Source organism: Silene latifolia, chromosome 1 (assembly GCF_048544455.1).
Source record: "Silene latifolia isolate original U9 population chromosome 1, ASM4854445v1, whole genome shotgun sequence".
In the NCBI taxonomy this organism is placed as follows: domain Eukaryota; kingdom Viridiplantae; phylum Streptophyta; class Magnoliopsida; order Caryophyllales; family Caryophyllaceae; genus Silene; species Silene latifolia.
In genome coordinates, this window is record NC_133526.1 from 1,393,616 (window position 1) to 1,410,222 (window position 16,607).

At 34.9% G+C, this 16,607-nt stretch overlaps 2 protein-coding genes across 4 annotated transcripts; both read left to right on the forward strand.

Moving 5' to 3' along the window:
- The first annotated feature begins 2,066 nt into the window (after positions 1 to 2,066).
- On the forward strand, positions 2,067 to 12,098 carry LOC141592009 (adenine phosphoribosyltransferase 3-like). 3 transcript variants are annotated; one of them, XM_074412557.1, is made up of 6 exons: positions 2,067 to 2,150; positions 7,734 to 7,844; positions 10,600 to 10,692; positions 11,118 to 11,267; positions 11,588 to 11,646; positions 11,749 to 12,098. In XM_074412557.1, the coding sequence occupies exons 1-6, from the start codon at positions 2,108 to 2,110 to the stop codon at positions 11,800 to 11,802; spliced, it is 510 nt and encodes a 169-aa protein (XP_074268658.1). In that variant the 5' UTR covers positions 2,067 to 2,107; the 3' UTR covers positions 11,803 to 12,098. The 3 variants fall into 3 exon arrangements, with proteins under 3 accessions (XP_074268658.1, XP_074268650.1, XP_074268666.1); XM_074412549.1 differs by lacking the exon at positions 2,067 to 2,150 and adding an exon at positions 6,407 to 6,779; XM_074412565.1 differs by lacking the exon at positions 2,067 to 2,150 and adding an exon at positions 7,328 to 7,392.
- Positions 12,099 to 15,031: 2,933 nt separating this feature from the next.
- On the forward strand, positions 15,032 to 15,865 carry LOC141591986 (putative lipid phosphate phosphatase beta). Its single transcript, XM_074412519.1, has one exon. The coding sequence runs from the start codon at positions 15,096 to 15,098 to the stop codon at positions 15,693 to 15,695; it is 600 nt and encodes a 199-aa protein (XP_074268620.1). The 5' UTR covers positions 15,032 to 15,095; the 3' UTR covers positions 15,696 to 15,865.
- Positions 15,866 to 16,607: the final 742 nt, after the last annotated feature.

The window sequence follows — 16,607 nt, forward strand, 5'->3', positions numbered from 1 at the left end:
CAAAACGGTCAATGTTACTATTGGTCTGGTATGGAAGGAGTATTGAACTTAAATATATGACATAATATGAAATAAATTAATGTATTTTGTACTACCCTCTTGTTTGAATTTTTTTGAGTTATGGGTAAGATAAGGACCCGAACTTTGCCCTTTTTTCCAATTAAGGACTCGAACTATTAAACTTTATAGTTAAAGGACTCAACCACTAACTCCGTTAACTTTTGATAAATCCCACAAATTTCTCTCTCTTTAATCTTTTGTCTACGGTTGAATCATCTTCTAATTTAAAATTCATCACTAATGGTGGTAGAATACGTTTTTGGTGCATTGAACAAAAGTAGAGTGAATCCTTCCACAGTTCCACCATGAAAAAAAAAATCTTCATCTTTCATTTTCTTAAAATTGAAAGCGGTTGTGGACTAAAGCTTCATATATTACACTTAGATAAGTTAGATTTTGCATCGAATTGCTTCAACATACAATCTTGAATATGAGTCCATTCTCCAAACTCCAAAGCCTCCCCAACTATCGGTATCAATTTTTGGTCTCCGTCATTTTGATTAAATGTCGTACTGCATTTCTCAAATCCCAAATGCGGAGTATGTGTTTTTCTCAAACTCGAGTCGGACAAGGCTTGTATGAATAATCATAGTTAAACAGAGCGAAGGACGTCCAATTGAGTGCACTAACGATGACAAACTTTTGCTGAAACTGGCATTAAACAGGGCATGGCATACTAATCATATTTTAGGCCTTAAAATAAGTGGGGGAGATAGAAAATTCGACTATTATGACATCCTTAACTTCTTTTATAGCACTGCCAATACGGTCCAGGCAACGACGCCTCAAACTCGACTAATAATGTTTCCCTTGCACAAAGGAAGAAGATTACCTTGTTGCTAGTTTACCGGAAACAAGTTCACTTAGTTAGTTAGGTAAATCAACATTTTGATAAATATATTCTCATTCTCAAACTTGATCATCGAATATGATGAAATTACGGTAATAATTAAAAAATTAATATCAAACGTTAACAAATTTCAAAACAGTGGAAAGATCAAAACTTTAGGCGTAATTCAAAAATTAAATACTTACTGTATATAATAATACATTGCAATGACTGCAAATTGATGATGATGATGATGATGATGTGAAGCCTAAAGCCTCTAATGCCTCTACTTAGATGGAGAAAGACGAAAATTTGATTGAGAATGGTTTGGCTTCAAATTATAGGCTGTCATCTTTTATTAAAAAAAGGAGTTAACATAAGTATTTTAGGTGGGCCCAACAAACATTACAACTTTACAAGTATACAACACATGTAGTTAACGGCGTTAGTTCTCGAGTCCTTAACCGTAAAGTTTGAACGTTGAGTCCCTTAACTGGAAAAAAGAGCAAAGTTCGGGTCCTTCTCTTACCCTTAACTCGAATTTTTTTTATCGGTAATATACTTTCCTTACTAACAATAGTGGAATGAGGAATTGAAGTTAGCGAGGCAAAAAACTTCAACGAGAGAAAACTAACAACATCATAAGGTAAAAGAAAGAAAATAAGTAATGGAAAATTTGATTAAAGTCCAATAATTTCGTTTTTTCAATGAAAACAAGTTTCTTGTTTCCATGCTAACCCCTTTAATTCCGCTATCGGTTATGGAAAGGAGTCTAATCAATTAGTCTTGCTGAAGACGAGTCGGAGCAAATGACGGATAATGTCACTCACAAAACGGATAGGGGACAAGGGAAAGACCTTTTGTCTTCCTCTCTCTATTTGAGTCGTTTGTGAGGAAAATGGTATCCGTCACTCTAAAGTGAATGGATGTCGTCTTGTCATGAAATGAGATTTTGTGGTCTAATATTTGGTACCAATTGAACAAAAGTAGGTGACAAGTAATAAACTCCAAAGCAAGAGGCTACAAGTCTACAATTACAAATTGCAAAGGGTTTGGAGCTTTTTTAGGGAAGCAAAATAAATGCTTTTAATTGCCAAAATTTGATGTATCCTTTAAAATTATCGCTTAGTCACTTTCTCAAACGCAACAACATTCGTCATTCACATTCTATAGATCTCCCAACTTGCTTGTTGCTATCACCGTATCTTTCTTTGATGGATGAGCTTATTTCCTATCACACGAACCGTTGAGATAAGAGACGGTATTTCATTAAGTTATGACTTTATATTTATCTATATTAATCTGCGTTTTTTCACTTTTTTGTAAACTTTTTATTGTTAACTACGCTCTAAAGTGACCGTTTTTTAACAAAGAGCTATTTCCACATTTTTTTTATAGTTGCAAATATACAACGATATTTCACTTTTCTTATTTGTCGATAATTTGTGGGTCTTACGCACTAACGAGTAAGGAGTTAGGACCACACATCCTCTTCTCGCTTTCATTTTCCTTCAAATGCACTCCTTATTTTTGTGCAACTTTGATGAATGTGGAATATCATAGCGAGTATGAGGGAGTATTACTTTTTGTATCATTTTTATTTTAAATTTTAAAATGATCACATAATAAGCTTATACCATTACAAAATAGAACTGCATTAACATTCATTTATTACTATCAAATTATACACAAATTGTTACCTAGGACTCTCTTACTAATATGACCGGCCTAATAAGAAACGCAAATATCTATATTTATAATTATTCAATTTAATTTCATTTTTACCACTTAATGTTTTATAATGATGACCTACATGTCTAAATAGGTCCCTCAGTATAAAGTATCATCATACAAGGATTGTCTTTTATTGGCCCTCTCTTATCAAATTCGTCTTACTATAAAATGATTTTATAAAAATGATGAAGCATTAAAAAATACATTTAACATACCAAAAATTATATTTATTGTTAGATCTTTGAGAGCTATGATTAATGTTAATCTTATGTTTAACTTATCATATAACATAAAATGGACTGTAATAACAGTTCTTATGTTTAATTTTACCTAATTTTAGTTCATTCAGTTCTATTTATTTCAGTTATGTTTATTTCTTCACAAATTAACTACTCCGTATTACTTTAATTTTATTCGGTTCAGTTCAGCTTAGCTCTATTCAGTTCAATTCAACTTCATTCAATTTGGTTAAATTCAGTCCAGTTCCTATCAACCGAAAAGAACATAACCAGACTTCAAATAACTTCAACTTCATTCAATTTGGTTAATCTGATATACGTGGTATACAAGTTATTACGTATACTCTGGAATTTACTGCTACCTGCGGCCTCCGGGTTGCCTCGTTATCCAAGTATTTAAGAAAACACAAAATCTCATTGAAGACGGCACGTATTCGTCACTTTGGAGTGACGGATACCATTTCCTCTCACAAATGACCCAAATAGAGGAGAGAGGGAAGCACATGGGGGTGCCCCCACCTTATTCCCCCTATCCGTTTTGTGAGTGACATTACCCGTCACTTGCTCCGACCCGTCTTCAGCCAGACTAAGTGTTAAGAAAAAGAAAGTGAGAAGTGCACACTTCGTCACATGAATACATGATAGAATGCAAGTTGGATGGAGACATGAGACTATGAGAGTATCTATGAGGGGAGTACTTGACTAGAGTTGGATCTTTTTAGGTATTGATGAGATTTCATACTTATATTTGGTCTTGGAATTTTTAGGTAAACTACTTCTTCAAGCAAGGATTGTAGTCGGTACCAATATTCTCAATTTTTTTTCTTACAAAAACTTTGATGATTCTCATGTTTTAGACGGGTAAGGAAAGTTAAATACTCCCTCCTATTCACTAATTTCCTCTTTTTTTCCGTTTTCATGGTATCGGATTTTCTTACTTTTTTCCTTTGTTGGAAGGTTTTATGTGTGTGGTCCAAAATCATTTTCTTATTTCTTGTGCAAAATGGAAGGGGAAGAAATGAGTGAATAGAAGAGAATATATGAATTATCATAGTAATACTAAACGAGAATACAAATATTCGGTATTTATCATAAAGTCTGCTATTTTATTTGTCTTATTCAATTAATGAAAATAATTGACTTAATGAAAAAAAAAAGAGTTTAATTTCAATGTTTACTACTTTGTAATATACCACAAAATAAATTTTCTATCGATTCATTTGATGAAATTAGTAGCTAGTGGGAAAGAATTTAAAGATCTACGGAGTAGCAAATAAGAGTTTGGATAATAATATCCTAATTATCTTTTCACATTCTTGCACCAGATTAAAAAACTTTAGCAATGTGGTCTCTAATACGAATAACAAAGCACATTTTATATAAGTTTAGAATCATATAAATTGATCTTAAATGAACCTTTTAATCGGATTTTCTGACTAATCATCACTATTCGATCTTATTGTATTTCGAATTGGGGGAAGGTAGTTTCATGAATGGTTGTTGGATTTTCGCAATAACCTTAATTGTCGTGAAAGAGAAATAAAGATTATTATTTTTCTGTTTTAATGTAATTTTATCTTAACTTTTTGACTTTTTTCCTTCACTATGCAAATAAAATGCCCTACTCTTTTCCAAGTTCAAAGTTTTTTTTTTTTGATTTTTTTTATTGCAAATATGTACTTCCTATACGACATTTTAATAAAAAGTACTTCATATAAAAACTATAAAGTTCGAGTTTAGTGTTCCATAAATTATCCAATATGTCCGTCTTAAAATGGATATGTCCATCTTATTGTTTATCTTTTTTTTTTTTTTTTACAATTTTGTATTATCATTATATAAATACTAAAAAGTTAATTTACAGAAAACCGGCCACTAATATACCAGGTAAGATTATGGTTAAGATAGGAAATAATGTTACTCCATTGTACAAAGCTAAATCTAAGAGTATGTTACTATTTACCGTCTCACATTCATACGCGGTATTAATAATTTTAGACTGACGTTATACCTTTCCTTAAGATAAAACTTAATACGACTAATACTATTAGATACGATTAACATCTTTTTTTCAACGTTTTAAAATTAGGACCCCTGACAGTCAAATCAACAGGTAGCTGAAGTATAACGTGCGTACTAGTAGTAGTACGTATGAAATTATGAGTGTTTTTACACAAATTCTTATTTCAGACCGTAAGATCCGTCTGAAATAATAAGACGGAGCATTTCCTCTCACAAAATACCCATTTAGGAAGTGAGTGGGAAAGCACATGGGGTGTCCCACCACCCATGTGATTTCCACTTGTGAGAGGTCTTATTGTTTCAGACGTATCTTGCGGTCTGAAGCAAGACGGACCGGTGTTTTTATAGCAAATGCCAGATTGCATAGATGTTTTTAATATGCAGTTATGCACCCACTCTTTCTTCTCTAAAGTCTCCTCAAACCAATTTAAAAAGTCAAAATCTTATTAATTCAATGTACATTTGTTCGATCATATGCTCCAAATTCTGTTGCACTAATAAATTCAACTTTGATTTTGTTAACGAAAACAAGGGAATTCAAAAACACAAATCGGTATTAACTAGGTTCTATAAATTGATCGTATTTTGAAATGACTATTTCATTTTGTATACGGAGTATGTTTCATAGTGAGCATGGTAAATTGGTGGAGTACTATTTTTATCATGGAGTTAGGGGTGTTCGCCGTCTAAAATCAAACCAGGTTTGACCCGCAGATTGGACGACCCTAAACCGGAGATCGGACTGGTTAGGAGGATACCTGGACTGGACTAGACCGATTAGGAGGGGATCTGGACCGGAGATCGGACCGGTTATGAGGGGATCTGGAACACCGCTACTAGCCCTCCTAATTCCACCACTGAATATAGTCCTTTATCTAGTTTGTTGGAAGAAGTATGCCCATAATAACGTTTCTTTTTAATAATTAATTGTGACCATTTTTATTAGTATAGATCAGTTCATAAACTATACATCTGAGGTAATATCTCTTATTGTTTATTTTAGAGTTTTCTTTTAAAGTTTTTGAGTTTTGCTTTAGTATAAAGTTTTTGAGCACATTTACTAAAACATTACACTAAAAAAATATAATATTGCTCAAAAACTATATTTATAAATGATAATATCTTTCGGAAAAAATGTGTATATCTTTCAAAAACTACAAGTCTCAGTCTTCTACCTCGGATCGTAATCTTTTTTTCAGTATAGATCGTTTATACTATTCTTAACCACCATTTTATTACTCCGTACTATTCATTTTATTACTCCGTAGTCTTCATTTTTGTCTTAATCATTAATAATTTTCCAATAAATTTACCAAAACACCGTCTCTCAACAAACTTATTAAAAAATCCGCTAATGCACTATAGATCGAAAAAAATGTTGTGGACTATCCCAATATTTTTCGGTGTCAAACAAGAGTAATTCTACCGTCCTCCCGGAGGAGAGTACCGTTCTCCGGGAGTACGGTAGAATTTTTGGTCAAATAAAAACAAGATCAATGATCCAGATACGACTCAAGTCCATGACTTATTTTTCACGATACTTGTGTCTTAACTCGATACAATTAAGACCTCTTTCAATTGGTACACCTTACCAATGTTACACCATGCTACCGATACCATACTCTAATCCATCTACCCTTCTTTACCAATAAGTCCACCACTCCCTCTCTATAAATATAGCAACAACTACAAACACTCTCTTTTTATTTTAATTTCTCCAATTAATAATACTAACAATTAACCACTAATAAACAAAACAATTTAAAACACAGTTTTCATTTTTATTTTTACTAATTGCATTCTTATTACAATGTCAACTTGTAATGGTGGTGGTGATCCTCGTCTTTCTTACATTAACAAGAAAATCCGAGTTGTTCCTAATTTTCCTAAACCAGGTAATTTTTATTTTACTTATATTACTTCAATTTTATTAAAGTTTCATATTTTTTTGTGCTTATTTACTAAGAATTTCTTCAAAAAATTGTCTTTTGTTTTGCTTAATTTTCTGGGCATTGTAGTTTCTTTTCTGGGTGTTTGTTTAATTTACCAAAGTTTATGTCTTTTTTTCGCTATGTTTGTTTAATATATGTGAAGCGTATTTTAATTAAACATAAAGAATTAACTTGAACTGAGGGAGTATTTGCTAAGCTTTTCTTCAAAAAATTCTTTTTTTTTTTTTTTTGCTTAAAATTTCTGGGCATTGCAGTTTCTTTTCTGGGTGTTTGTTAATATATCAAAGTTTCTGTCTTTTTGTTCATACTCCCTCCGTTCAAACTGATTCCATACGTTTGTTCAATATATGTGAGACGTACTTTAATTAAACTGTAGAATTAGCTTGAAAGGAGGGAACATTTGCTATATTCTGCTTATACTCCCTCTGAGCCAATTTCATACGTTTGTTCAATATATGTGAGGCATATTTTAATTAGACGTATATAATTAGCTTGAACGAAGAAAATATCTGCTAAGCATTTCTTCAAAATCTGTGCATTGCAGTATATTTTCTGGGTATTTTTTAATTTTATCAAAGTTTCTATCGTTTTTGTTTGTTCATATTTACTGAGAATTTCTTCAAAACATTGTCTTTTTTTTTTTGCTCAAATTTTCTGTGCAATTGCAGTATATATTCTGGGTATCTTGTTTATTTTATTGAAGTTTTTATCGTTTTAGTTCATAATATTTGCTGAGCATTTCTTCAAAATATTGTCCTCTTCTGGGTTATTTATTATTTTCATTAAAGTTTCTGTGTTTTATGTTCAATTTCTAAGAAAATATAGGTTGCAATTTTGGTGTTTTTATGCAATTTAATGTTGTTGGTTGGTGTTACATTAATTGTGAATTTTATGAAGGTATAATGTTCCAAGACATTACAACTTTATTGCTTGATCCAAAGGCCTTCAAAGATACTGTGGATTTGTTTGTTGAGCGTTACAAAAACAAGAACATATCTGTTGTTGCAGGTAAATGTCCCACCTCGCTCCCTTGGTTCTATTTGGTTGTATACGTTTTTCAAATTATTGTATATGACGGGGTTTTGAAAAACGTATACAATTAAATGGAACAGAGAAAATAATGTGTATTGCACCTCAAATTGCTTACGCAATTTTTACATATTTGATTCAAATAATATATTCTACTTATTCGTACAAAAGGGTAAGACTGCGTACATCCGACCCCCTCTTACCCTACAATTTGAGATACTGGGGTAATACTGTTGTTGTATTCGTAATTCGTAAATGTAAAACAAGGATTATTATGCAAATTGCAAAGTAGGAAAGACACTTTTTTTTGGTGATGGAAAGAAATTAGTAGAAGTAGTGAGTGATATATGGATAAAATGGTAGGTTGGGACTTTTTTTTGTTTAATAAAGTTGCAAAAAGAGCACTAGTTAACTAGTTTACTCCTTAGTGGCAAAAAGATGGTGTTTTTTTTCCCTCCCTTTTTCTTATAATTATTATATAACTTGATGAAATGGTAGACCTTATCATGGGAGAAACAAAGATGACATTTCAATGATCAAAAAGTTAGCACTCTTCATTGAGCGTATAATGTATTGTACTCGACAACATCAGAGCCTTAGTCTCAAAATGATTCTTGTAACTCTTATCCTTTGATAGTCACGATCGGAGTCCTAGAGGATTTTGACATTCCTAAGAAACTTTTATCGAGTAGGCACTAGGTTCGACTTCTGGCTGGCATTAAGAGTGTATACATCATATACATGGGTCATTTAAATTAATAAAAATCGAAACAATGAAATTTAGAAGTGACTGTTAGTGAGTGGAGTGATGTTTTTGTTGGACCGTGGGGCTGTGTTTAGTGGGGTGTGTTATCGATTACAATCTGTGAATATAATGAGCGGCTTCCATTGTTTTCTTATGGCCTGTCGTTGGATCCAATATTTGGGTGGACCCTTTTGATTTGGTTCTTGATTCGTTTGGTCTTTTGTATGTAAAATTGAGTGAGTGTTCAAGTCTATTTTCTACTGTTTTCAGTGTTTTTTTTTTATTTTCCGCTGCAAATTCGTTCTCACTTTCTCATTATGTTTAACTTTGACTATCTCTTCAACTGCAGCTGTGAAAAAGATCTATTCTTTCTTGTTGTTGCTCTATTAGCCTCTAATAATGTTTCTACATCAACACTAACTAATTCCCAATAATGTAGTGTGCCATAATGCCATTGCTTTTTAGTGTTAGGTTACTATTTTCGACACGTCCCACTTTGAAGTTTTTTACCTTGATTGCACATTGATTTCAAGCTGTACAATTATATAACTAATGAACCTTTCTTATTAGAGTAAATTGATAAACAGTACTAATATAAAGACCCTTTTTTTATAAAGAATACCAACATAATCAATAATTCGTAAACATTACCAAAATAATAACTTTTATCTACAAATAGTACCAAGTCGCCTTTTTACTCTATTTTTTTCCTACTTTACACGTGCTTTCATCTAACAGAGGGAGTTTGGAAGTGGATGAGTCAAGATTTGTACTTAAATGATGGTTTCTTGGACTTTATATAGTAGGTTAAGATGAGATTTTTATGCGACTTGGTACTATTCATAGATAAAAGTTAATATTTTGGTACTAATTACGAATTATTGATTATGTTGGTACTGTTTATAAAAATGGTTCCTTATATTGGTATTGTTTATCAATTTACTCTTCTTATTATTGCTTTATACTCCTAATTGAGGCTTTTTGCGAAAGCATTTTTGTATTGGTTTTGAATGTATTTGATAATGCCGGATAGTTGTTTGGTGATCTTTCTACAAGACCCGTATGCTTGATTTTCGATATATTATCCAGAAATACGAAGATTATGTTCCGAGAAATTTGGTTTGGATTATTCATTTAAGTGATGTTGGTCAGATTGCCTATCATGTGCTGTCCATGATTTGTCAAAATTTAGATTTCTGTCCTTTTGCTGCAATGTGGGACTGAGTCCTACATTTGGTTATGCCCTGATCATTGTGCATGTTTTTGAAATCTCTTGATTGGATTTAAAGGTGATAAAGGTCCATTATTTTTTTGATTTATTTGACGAAAGGCCAATTATTTTCGAACACATAATATTATATCGACAATAACATATTTGTCTTTATGCTTATATTGTTATTATTATTCCCCTCTTGTGTGATTAGGATAAGCCTCCTGTTACTTGTTACTGCAATCTTGTTGCTTCAAGTTGTAGTTATGCTTGTGGGCGTCACTTTGTTATACCTAGTACGGAGTATTAAGATTTCATCTTCTAAACTGACTGTCAATAGTGATTTCTTTGTTTCGTTGTCGCTTTCTTCCGATTTTGACATATATACATTCTTGGATATCCTTTTTTATTAGACACTGCTAATGCCATCTTTACTTGTGTTACGGAGTATATTTTACAATTTACATCATGTCTCTTGTACAACTTCGGAGAGTTTTAGCGTGTTAGCCTGAAACGTTCATCTAATATACATGCTTTTAATGTGGGTGCTTTGCCGTGCTCACCTCCTAGTGTAGCCTGAAACATTCATCTAATATTCATGTGCTTTGTAGTTGATTAGCTGATTTCTCTCTTTGCCTGATACCCCGTGTATAATGCTTCTATAATCTAAAAGTTTTTCAGGCTGAAAACAAACAACAAAGATTTTTGACAGACGTTTAATTTAATTACGTTTACTAGACTTTTGAATTTGACTGAACCGAATGTTTTTGTTCTCAAAGGTATTGAAGCAAGAGGTTTTATTTTTGGTCCTCCGATTGCATTGGCGATTGGAGCAAAGTTTGTCCCTCTGAGAAAGCCAAAAAAATTGCCTGGTACATTCTCTCTTCCCTTCTGCTGATAGTTGCGTTAATGTTATTAAATTTAGTTGTTTCCGTATATTTCTAAGATAAGTGTGTACGATGAGTCGAAAGTGTTTCCCTTTAATTTGTGTATGGCTAGAAATTGCCAACAACCTTACTCGACTCAGGCTGCGTGTGTCAGTTGTGACACCATCTCAAGTGTCGGACACCGCTATTTTGTGAATGAATTTCATATTTTTGGACTAAAATGAAAATTCCAAATGTCCTGTCCTATCGAAAGGTCAGACTGTTGGACCTGTGACACGCAGTTAAAGCAAAGCGTTGAAGTAACGCATATCAAGAGTATTTACATGAATAAAAGTTGGCGTCCTATAACTTATATATTGATTTGTGACTTTGTGTGGCGCGTATAAATACCAGATGTTGCATCATGACAGGTGCAGTTTATTCGGAGGAGTATGTATTAGAGTATGGCAGTGATTGTTTAGAGATGCATGTTGGAGCAGTTGAACTTGGTGAACGTGCATTGGTCGTTGATGATTTGGTGGCTACCGGCGGCACTCTTTGTGCCGCCATGAATTTACTAGGTAGGTTTTCTGGTATCTGCTCGGACTTTATTCGGAACTGTTGTCATTTACAACTTCTCAATCTGACAGATTTTTACCTTGCTAACTTGAACTGAGGAATTGACTCAGAACTGTTATGTGCATGAAAAAAAGGCAGAACGGTTCTTGGTTTCTAAATAAGAGTCGAGAGACCGAATAAGTTGACTGTGGTATCTTTCGGACAGTAATTTTTCCGGCTTAAATGTGTTGCTTCTTACCAAGGGGATTTGTTCAATGCTCGAGTAATTTCTCGTTGTTCAACTAGTGAATGCATTTTGACAGTCTTCTGTTTCTTTCGACAGAACGTGCTGGAGCCGAAGTAGTTGAATGTGCATGTGTCATTGAACTACCAGATCTCAAGGTCGGGACACTCTCGCCTGTCATGTTCGCTTTACTTTCATTGTTGGATTATCGTAGTTAGTGTCTTAACTCTTAATCACTGCATATTTGATATTTTGCGCAGGGCCGTGACCGGTTGAAGGGAAAGCCATTATACGTATTGATGGAAGCTCACTAGTACGACCCAGTCGTACACTCTACTGAAAACAAATTGGCAGCTTAAGGAATTTTGTCATGGCCGCTAGTCGCTTATCATCGAGAACCTTTCTCCAACCATGATGCCGGAAGCATAAAACTCCTTGAGTCTCCTGCTCGATATTCTTCCCTTTGTAGGGTACTTAAGACGATTAAGCAGAAATCGATTTGTCCGTCTTGTATCGAGTTTATTGACTCCATTATGGTTTAGTTGATTTGTTCAACTGAAAAAAGATACTTACAATTATCTGATTATTTAAGGGAGTTTAATATTTTATATATCAACCATCTTCCCTTTCTAACATTATTTCAACTGGTTCTGACACGTCACAAACCAGAATTTGCGTTTATATAAACGGTCGTAACTGTCATAAGGAAGATACACAGATTCTGGACACAATGTCTGTCTACATATTCCAAAAATCATATTTTACAGAATGTTGCAGCATGCTTTGCTCTTTTGCCCATATCATCCTCACGTTAGCTACTGTTTCTTGTCTGCTGCACGCTGCTCACTTTAATGCCTAGAACCAAATATTAAAATAATACGAATTCTTGTGGAAGGCAGCGAGTAAGTCTTTTCTAAAACCATCTCATATTAAGATAATGTAAGATACTGAATTATTCCTAAAACAACAATGCTTAAAGGTGTCACCAATACGATTAGACCTGTATTTGGGCCGGGCGGGCCGGGCTCTCTTAGTCAAACCCGGGCTAGGCCAGGGGGAGGGGACGGGCTTGACGGGCCGGGCTAGAATATGCTTGAACCGGGCCAGGACCAAAGGCGGGCCGGTCTGGCGAGCCTTGCCATTTTATTTTTTTTATTTTTTATTTTTGCTAAAATGGCGGGCCAAGGCCGGGCCGGGCTGAAATTTCAGGACCCGGGCCAGGCCAGGGTTAACAGCGGGCTAAGACCGGGCCGGACCGGACCAAGTTACATAAAATAACGGGTCAAGACGGGCTGGGTCCGGGTCAGCCCGTGCTAATGGCGAGCTCTAAATACGATTATATTCTATTCTGACCATCCGATAATGAAACAATTAAACGGTCATCTCAATTAGGAATTTAGGATTTGGATTTAGGCTTAAAGAACATAATCTTAGATTCGGAGTTATTGCGAGTGAATCGAGACAATAATTATCAAAATTTATGATAAACATGACTACAATCAATGGAGTGGGACATCAGAATTTGATTGCTGAACAATCAGAATGTCAAGTTAAAGAGTAAATTTTGGAAAGGAAATCTTCAACATGGTGTGTTCCTTCCACTAACCAAGACCAAAATAGGCACTTACATTACTCAATTGACAGAGATTAGATATTCTGTTTTATTTGTCTTATTCCAACATTTCTCAAAGGTATAATTAACTCAAATTTGTCCATTGACTTCTCTTAAGATGAGTATATCTATCTTATACGAGTACGGACACGGCCTAAAAGAAGCTACTGGCACACGGTCCAATGCAAGCTAATAAAATGTTTATCTTTTATTTACTTATTGCTAATAATGTATTCAATAAGCTTATAATTGCTTTTAGGCTTTTCATTTTACTCCCTTTTATGATTGTAATTAGTGAAAGAGTGATGACAACTCTTCACTTACCTAGGAGTTTCGATTGGGGCTTATTATATAAGGCCATGAGTTTTTCAATAATAGGAATTCAGAAATATATGAAAAATTAAGAAAAGACAACACTTGTGTTTTTGTTGTTTTTGAGTATGTAGTTTACATACCAAAAATCCGTTAGTTTTCGACGCGTTTCGAGTCTAACTCGATCGTAACTCAATAGGTCTTGAGTTCAATTACCATTACTCGTGTTATAGGTCTAGCACCGAGTAAATATCCCATTGACTTGAATTCGACACATGAAGACCTGACAAACGGGTCAATGATCGGGTTTGGGTCGGGCCAGTTCGGGTATTTCAGCGATTTCAGGTTAATTCGGGCCGGGTAAGGTCATTTCGGGCCTTTTTCGGGTTTGTTGGTTGGGTCAAGCGGGTCGGGTCATTTTGGGTCGATAAATAAGAGAGAAAAAGTCATTTCGATTCAACTAGAGTTGTGTTTTGTCAGGTCATTTTCGGGTTGGGTGGATTCTAAGCGGGTCACTTTCGGGTCAGAACAGTTATGGGTCAAGAAAGCTTGGTCATGTTCGGGTCGGGTCAATATGAATTTTCGGGGTTACATTCGGGTGTTATAGTTCGGATCAATCGAATCGGATTACTTTTGCCAGGGCTAGGGTCAAGTCAATTAAACTCTATGATTTGCATTCCTTAAGATTGGAAGGTCTCAACCACTTATAAGTTGAACAGACAAGTAGACAAGTAAGACAGCATAAACTGGAGGGGAATTAGAAGGCAATACAATTATTATAGAGTATTAATGACGACAAAATCAACTCTTCCATGCATACAACCATTTTGAAAAAAATAAAATAAAAAATTGTGACAAAGACAAAGAGCTGTGGACCGTCTAATTTGGGTTAGTTAGTTACCGACCTAGTTGGGCCGATCTAATTTGGATCAAAAAGTTCAATCATAATTTCGATTTGTCTTACTATTAAAATGGTACATTTGTGATAAAGAATTTGCAGAAGTTAACATATGTAAAATATTGAATAACTAATTTTTTTTATTAAATTAATTTATTTCATAATTAAATATTTAAAAAAAAATTAAAGAAGTTAATAATATTCTTTGAAGAATTATGTTACAAACAACTATAACGGCTCGTGCCTACGGACTGCGGTAACTGGGCCAAACAACTCATACCATTATATTTCTTACCAGAATGCTAAGCGAACCTGGCCTTCCATGAAATTAAGTAGGGGTCTAAACTGTGCTCGTCTTTGGGTCATATTGAACCATGTCAATTAAATCCGATAAAACTGACTGAACCCAAATTAACAAACTGAATTTGACCCAAAACTGAATTCAACCCTACCCGAATGATGATTATCGGCTTATCGCATACCGCTCCGTTATCTCCAAATAACTTGATAACAACCCACTCGAATATGAGTCGGACCCGACCATAATTAATACAAATCCAAATTACCCGATCAGCTCTGACCTGATTCAAACCCAACCACCCTTAGCACCGGCTCGCCTCGCCCGAGCCGGCCCAATGAGATCTCAACTAGAGTACTAGGAAGGAATAACCGAATCTAACCAATCTATAGATCCAACAACCTCCAACAAACCCAAAAAAACACATCACCAATCATCACCACTTCACCACCACAATTCTCCAATTCTCCCAAACCAGTCCCTAACCATGTCAAACCGAACCACCGAACCACCGAACCCTCCTACACAACCAAACCACCGAACCCTCCTAAACCACTTAACCAACCTAGACAAATCCCTAACCACAACCCTCCACACCCTAACCAAACCCTTAATCCCACCAATCCTCCTCAAACTCCTTGAACTAACCGGTGACGGTCGGTTATGGTTCCCATTAATCCTTTCCCTCCTCTACTCCCGTCTCCGCTTCCGTCTCCGCCACCAATCCCTCCTCCTCCCCCTCCTCGTCGGCCTCGTAACCGACATCGCCGCCGTCGGTTTAATTAAATACCTGGTCCGCCGTCCCCGGCCGGCTCATAATTCTCACCCCATGGGACCCACATTGTCCGTTGATCGTTTTTCGTTTCCGTCTGGACACGCGTCGAGGGTTTGTTTTATTGCCGCGTTTGTTGATTTGTGTGGGGAGGAGGGTTTGGGTGGGCCGTGGATTGGTTGGGTTTGGGTTTGGGCTTTGACGACTGCGGTTTCGAGAGTTTTGTTTGGGAGACATTATGTTTTTGATGTTGTTGTTGGTTCTGGTGTTGGTGTTGTTAATGCTTATTTTGTTTATCGCTTTTTTAGGTTTTGAAGTGATCATCTCGACTCAGCTGATTCTTTACGTTTTGAAAGTTTCTGACTTTCTGTAATGCTGTCTTTGTTTTATGAAATACTCGACTCAGCTGATTCTTTACGTTCTGAAAGTTTCTGACTTTCTGTAATGCTGTCTTTGTTTTATGAAATACTCGACTCAGCTGATTCTTTATGTTTTGAAAGTTTCTGACTTTCTGTAATGCTGTCTTTGTTTTATGAAATACTCGACTCAGCTGATTCTTTACTTTCTGAAAGTTTCTGAATGACTTTCTGTAATGCTGTCTTTGTTTTATGAAATACTCGACTCAGCTGATTCTTTACGTTCTGAAAGTTTCTTGACTTTCTGTAATGCTGTCTTTGTTTTAGGACTTTTTCAATACTCCGACTGAGCTGATTCTTTTACGTTTTGAAAGTTTATGACTTTCTGTAATGCTGTCTTTGTTTTAGGACTTTTTCAATACTCCGACTGAGCTGATTCTTTTATGTTTTGAAAGTTTATGACTTTCTGTAATGCTGTCTTTGTTTCATGACTTTTCAATACTCGACTCAGCTGATTCTTTACATTTTCAGGTTCTGAAGTAGGAGTACTCAACTCAGCTGCTTCTTTATGTTTTGAAAGTTTCTGTAATATTGTCTTAACTGATTCTTTATGTTTAGTTTATTGAGCTACTTTAGAGACAGTTTATTTGATTATCGCTTCTTATGGTTTCGAAATCTCCGTCTAGTTTACTTCCGTTTGTGTGTGCAATTTCTGACTATTTTTTGAGCTCCTTTATAAAGTTATGATATGCTTCCGAATTTGTAAGAAGCTCAATCTGAATTTACTCGGTCTTTTACAAAATGCTTGAGCTTTTGAGTTGCTTCATAGCGGAGATCAACAAATTGCGAGTGAGTTGAAAAGCTTTCTGAA

Coding starts and splice junctions, on each gene's coding strand:
- LOC141591986 (XM_074412519.1), top strand. CDS start 15,096: ATGTCAAACCGAACCACCGAACCACCGAACCCTCCTACACAACCAAAC.
- LOC141592009 (XM_074412549.1), top strand. CDS start 6,695: ATGTCAACTTGTAATGGTGGTGGTGATCCTCGTCTTTCTTACATTAAC. Junction 6,780..7,733: donor TCCTAATTTTCCTAAACCAG/GTAATTTTTATT, acceptor AATTTTATGAAG/GTATAATGTTCCAAGACATT. Junction 7,845..10,599: donor GAACATATCTGTTGTTGCAG/GTAAATGTCCCA, acceptor TTGTTCTCAAAG/GTATTGAAGCAAGAGGTTTT.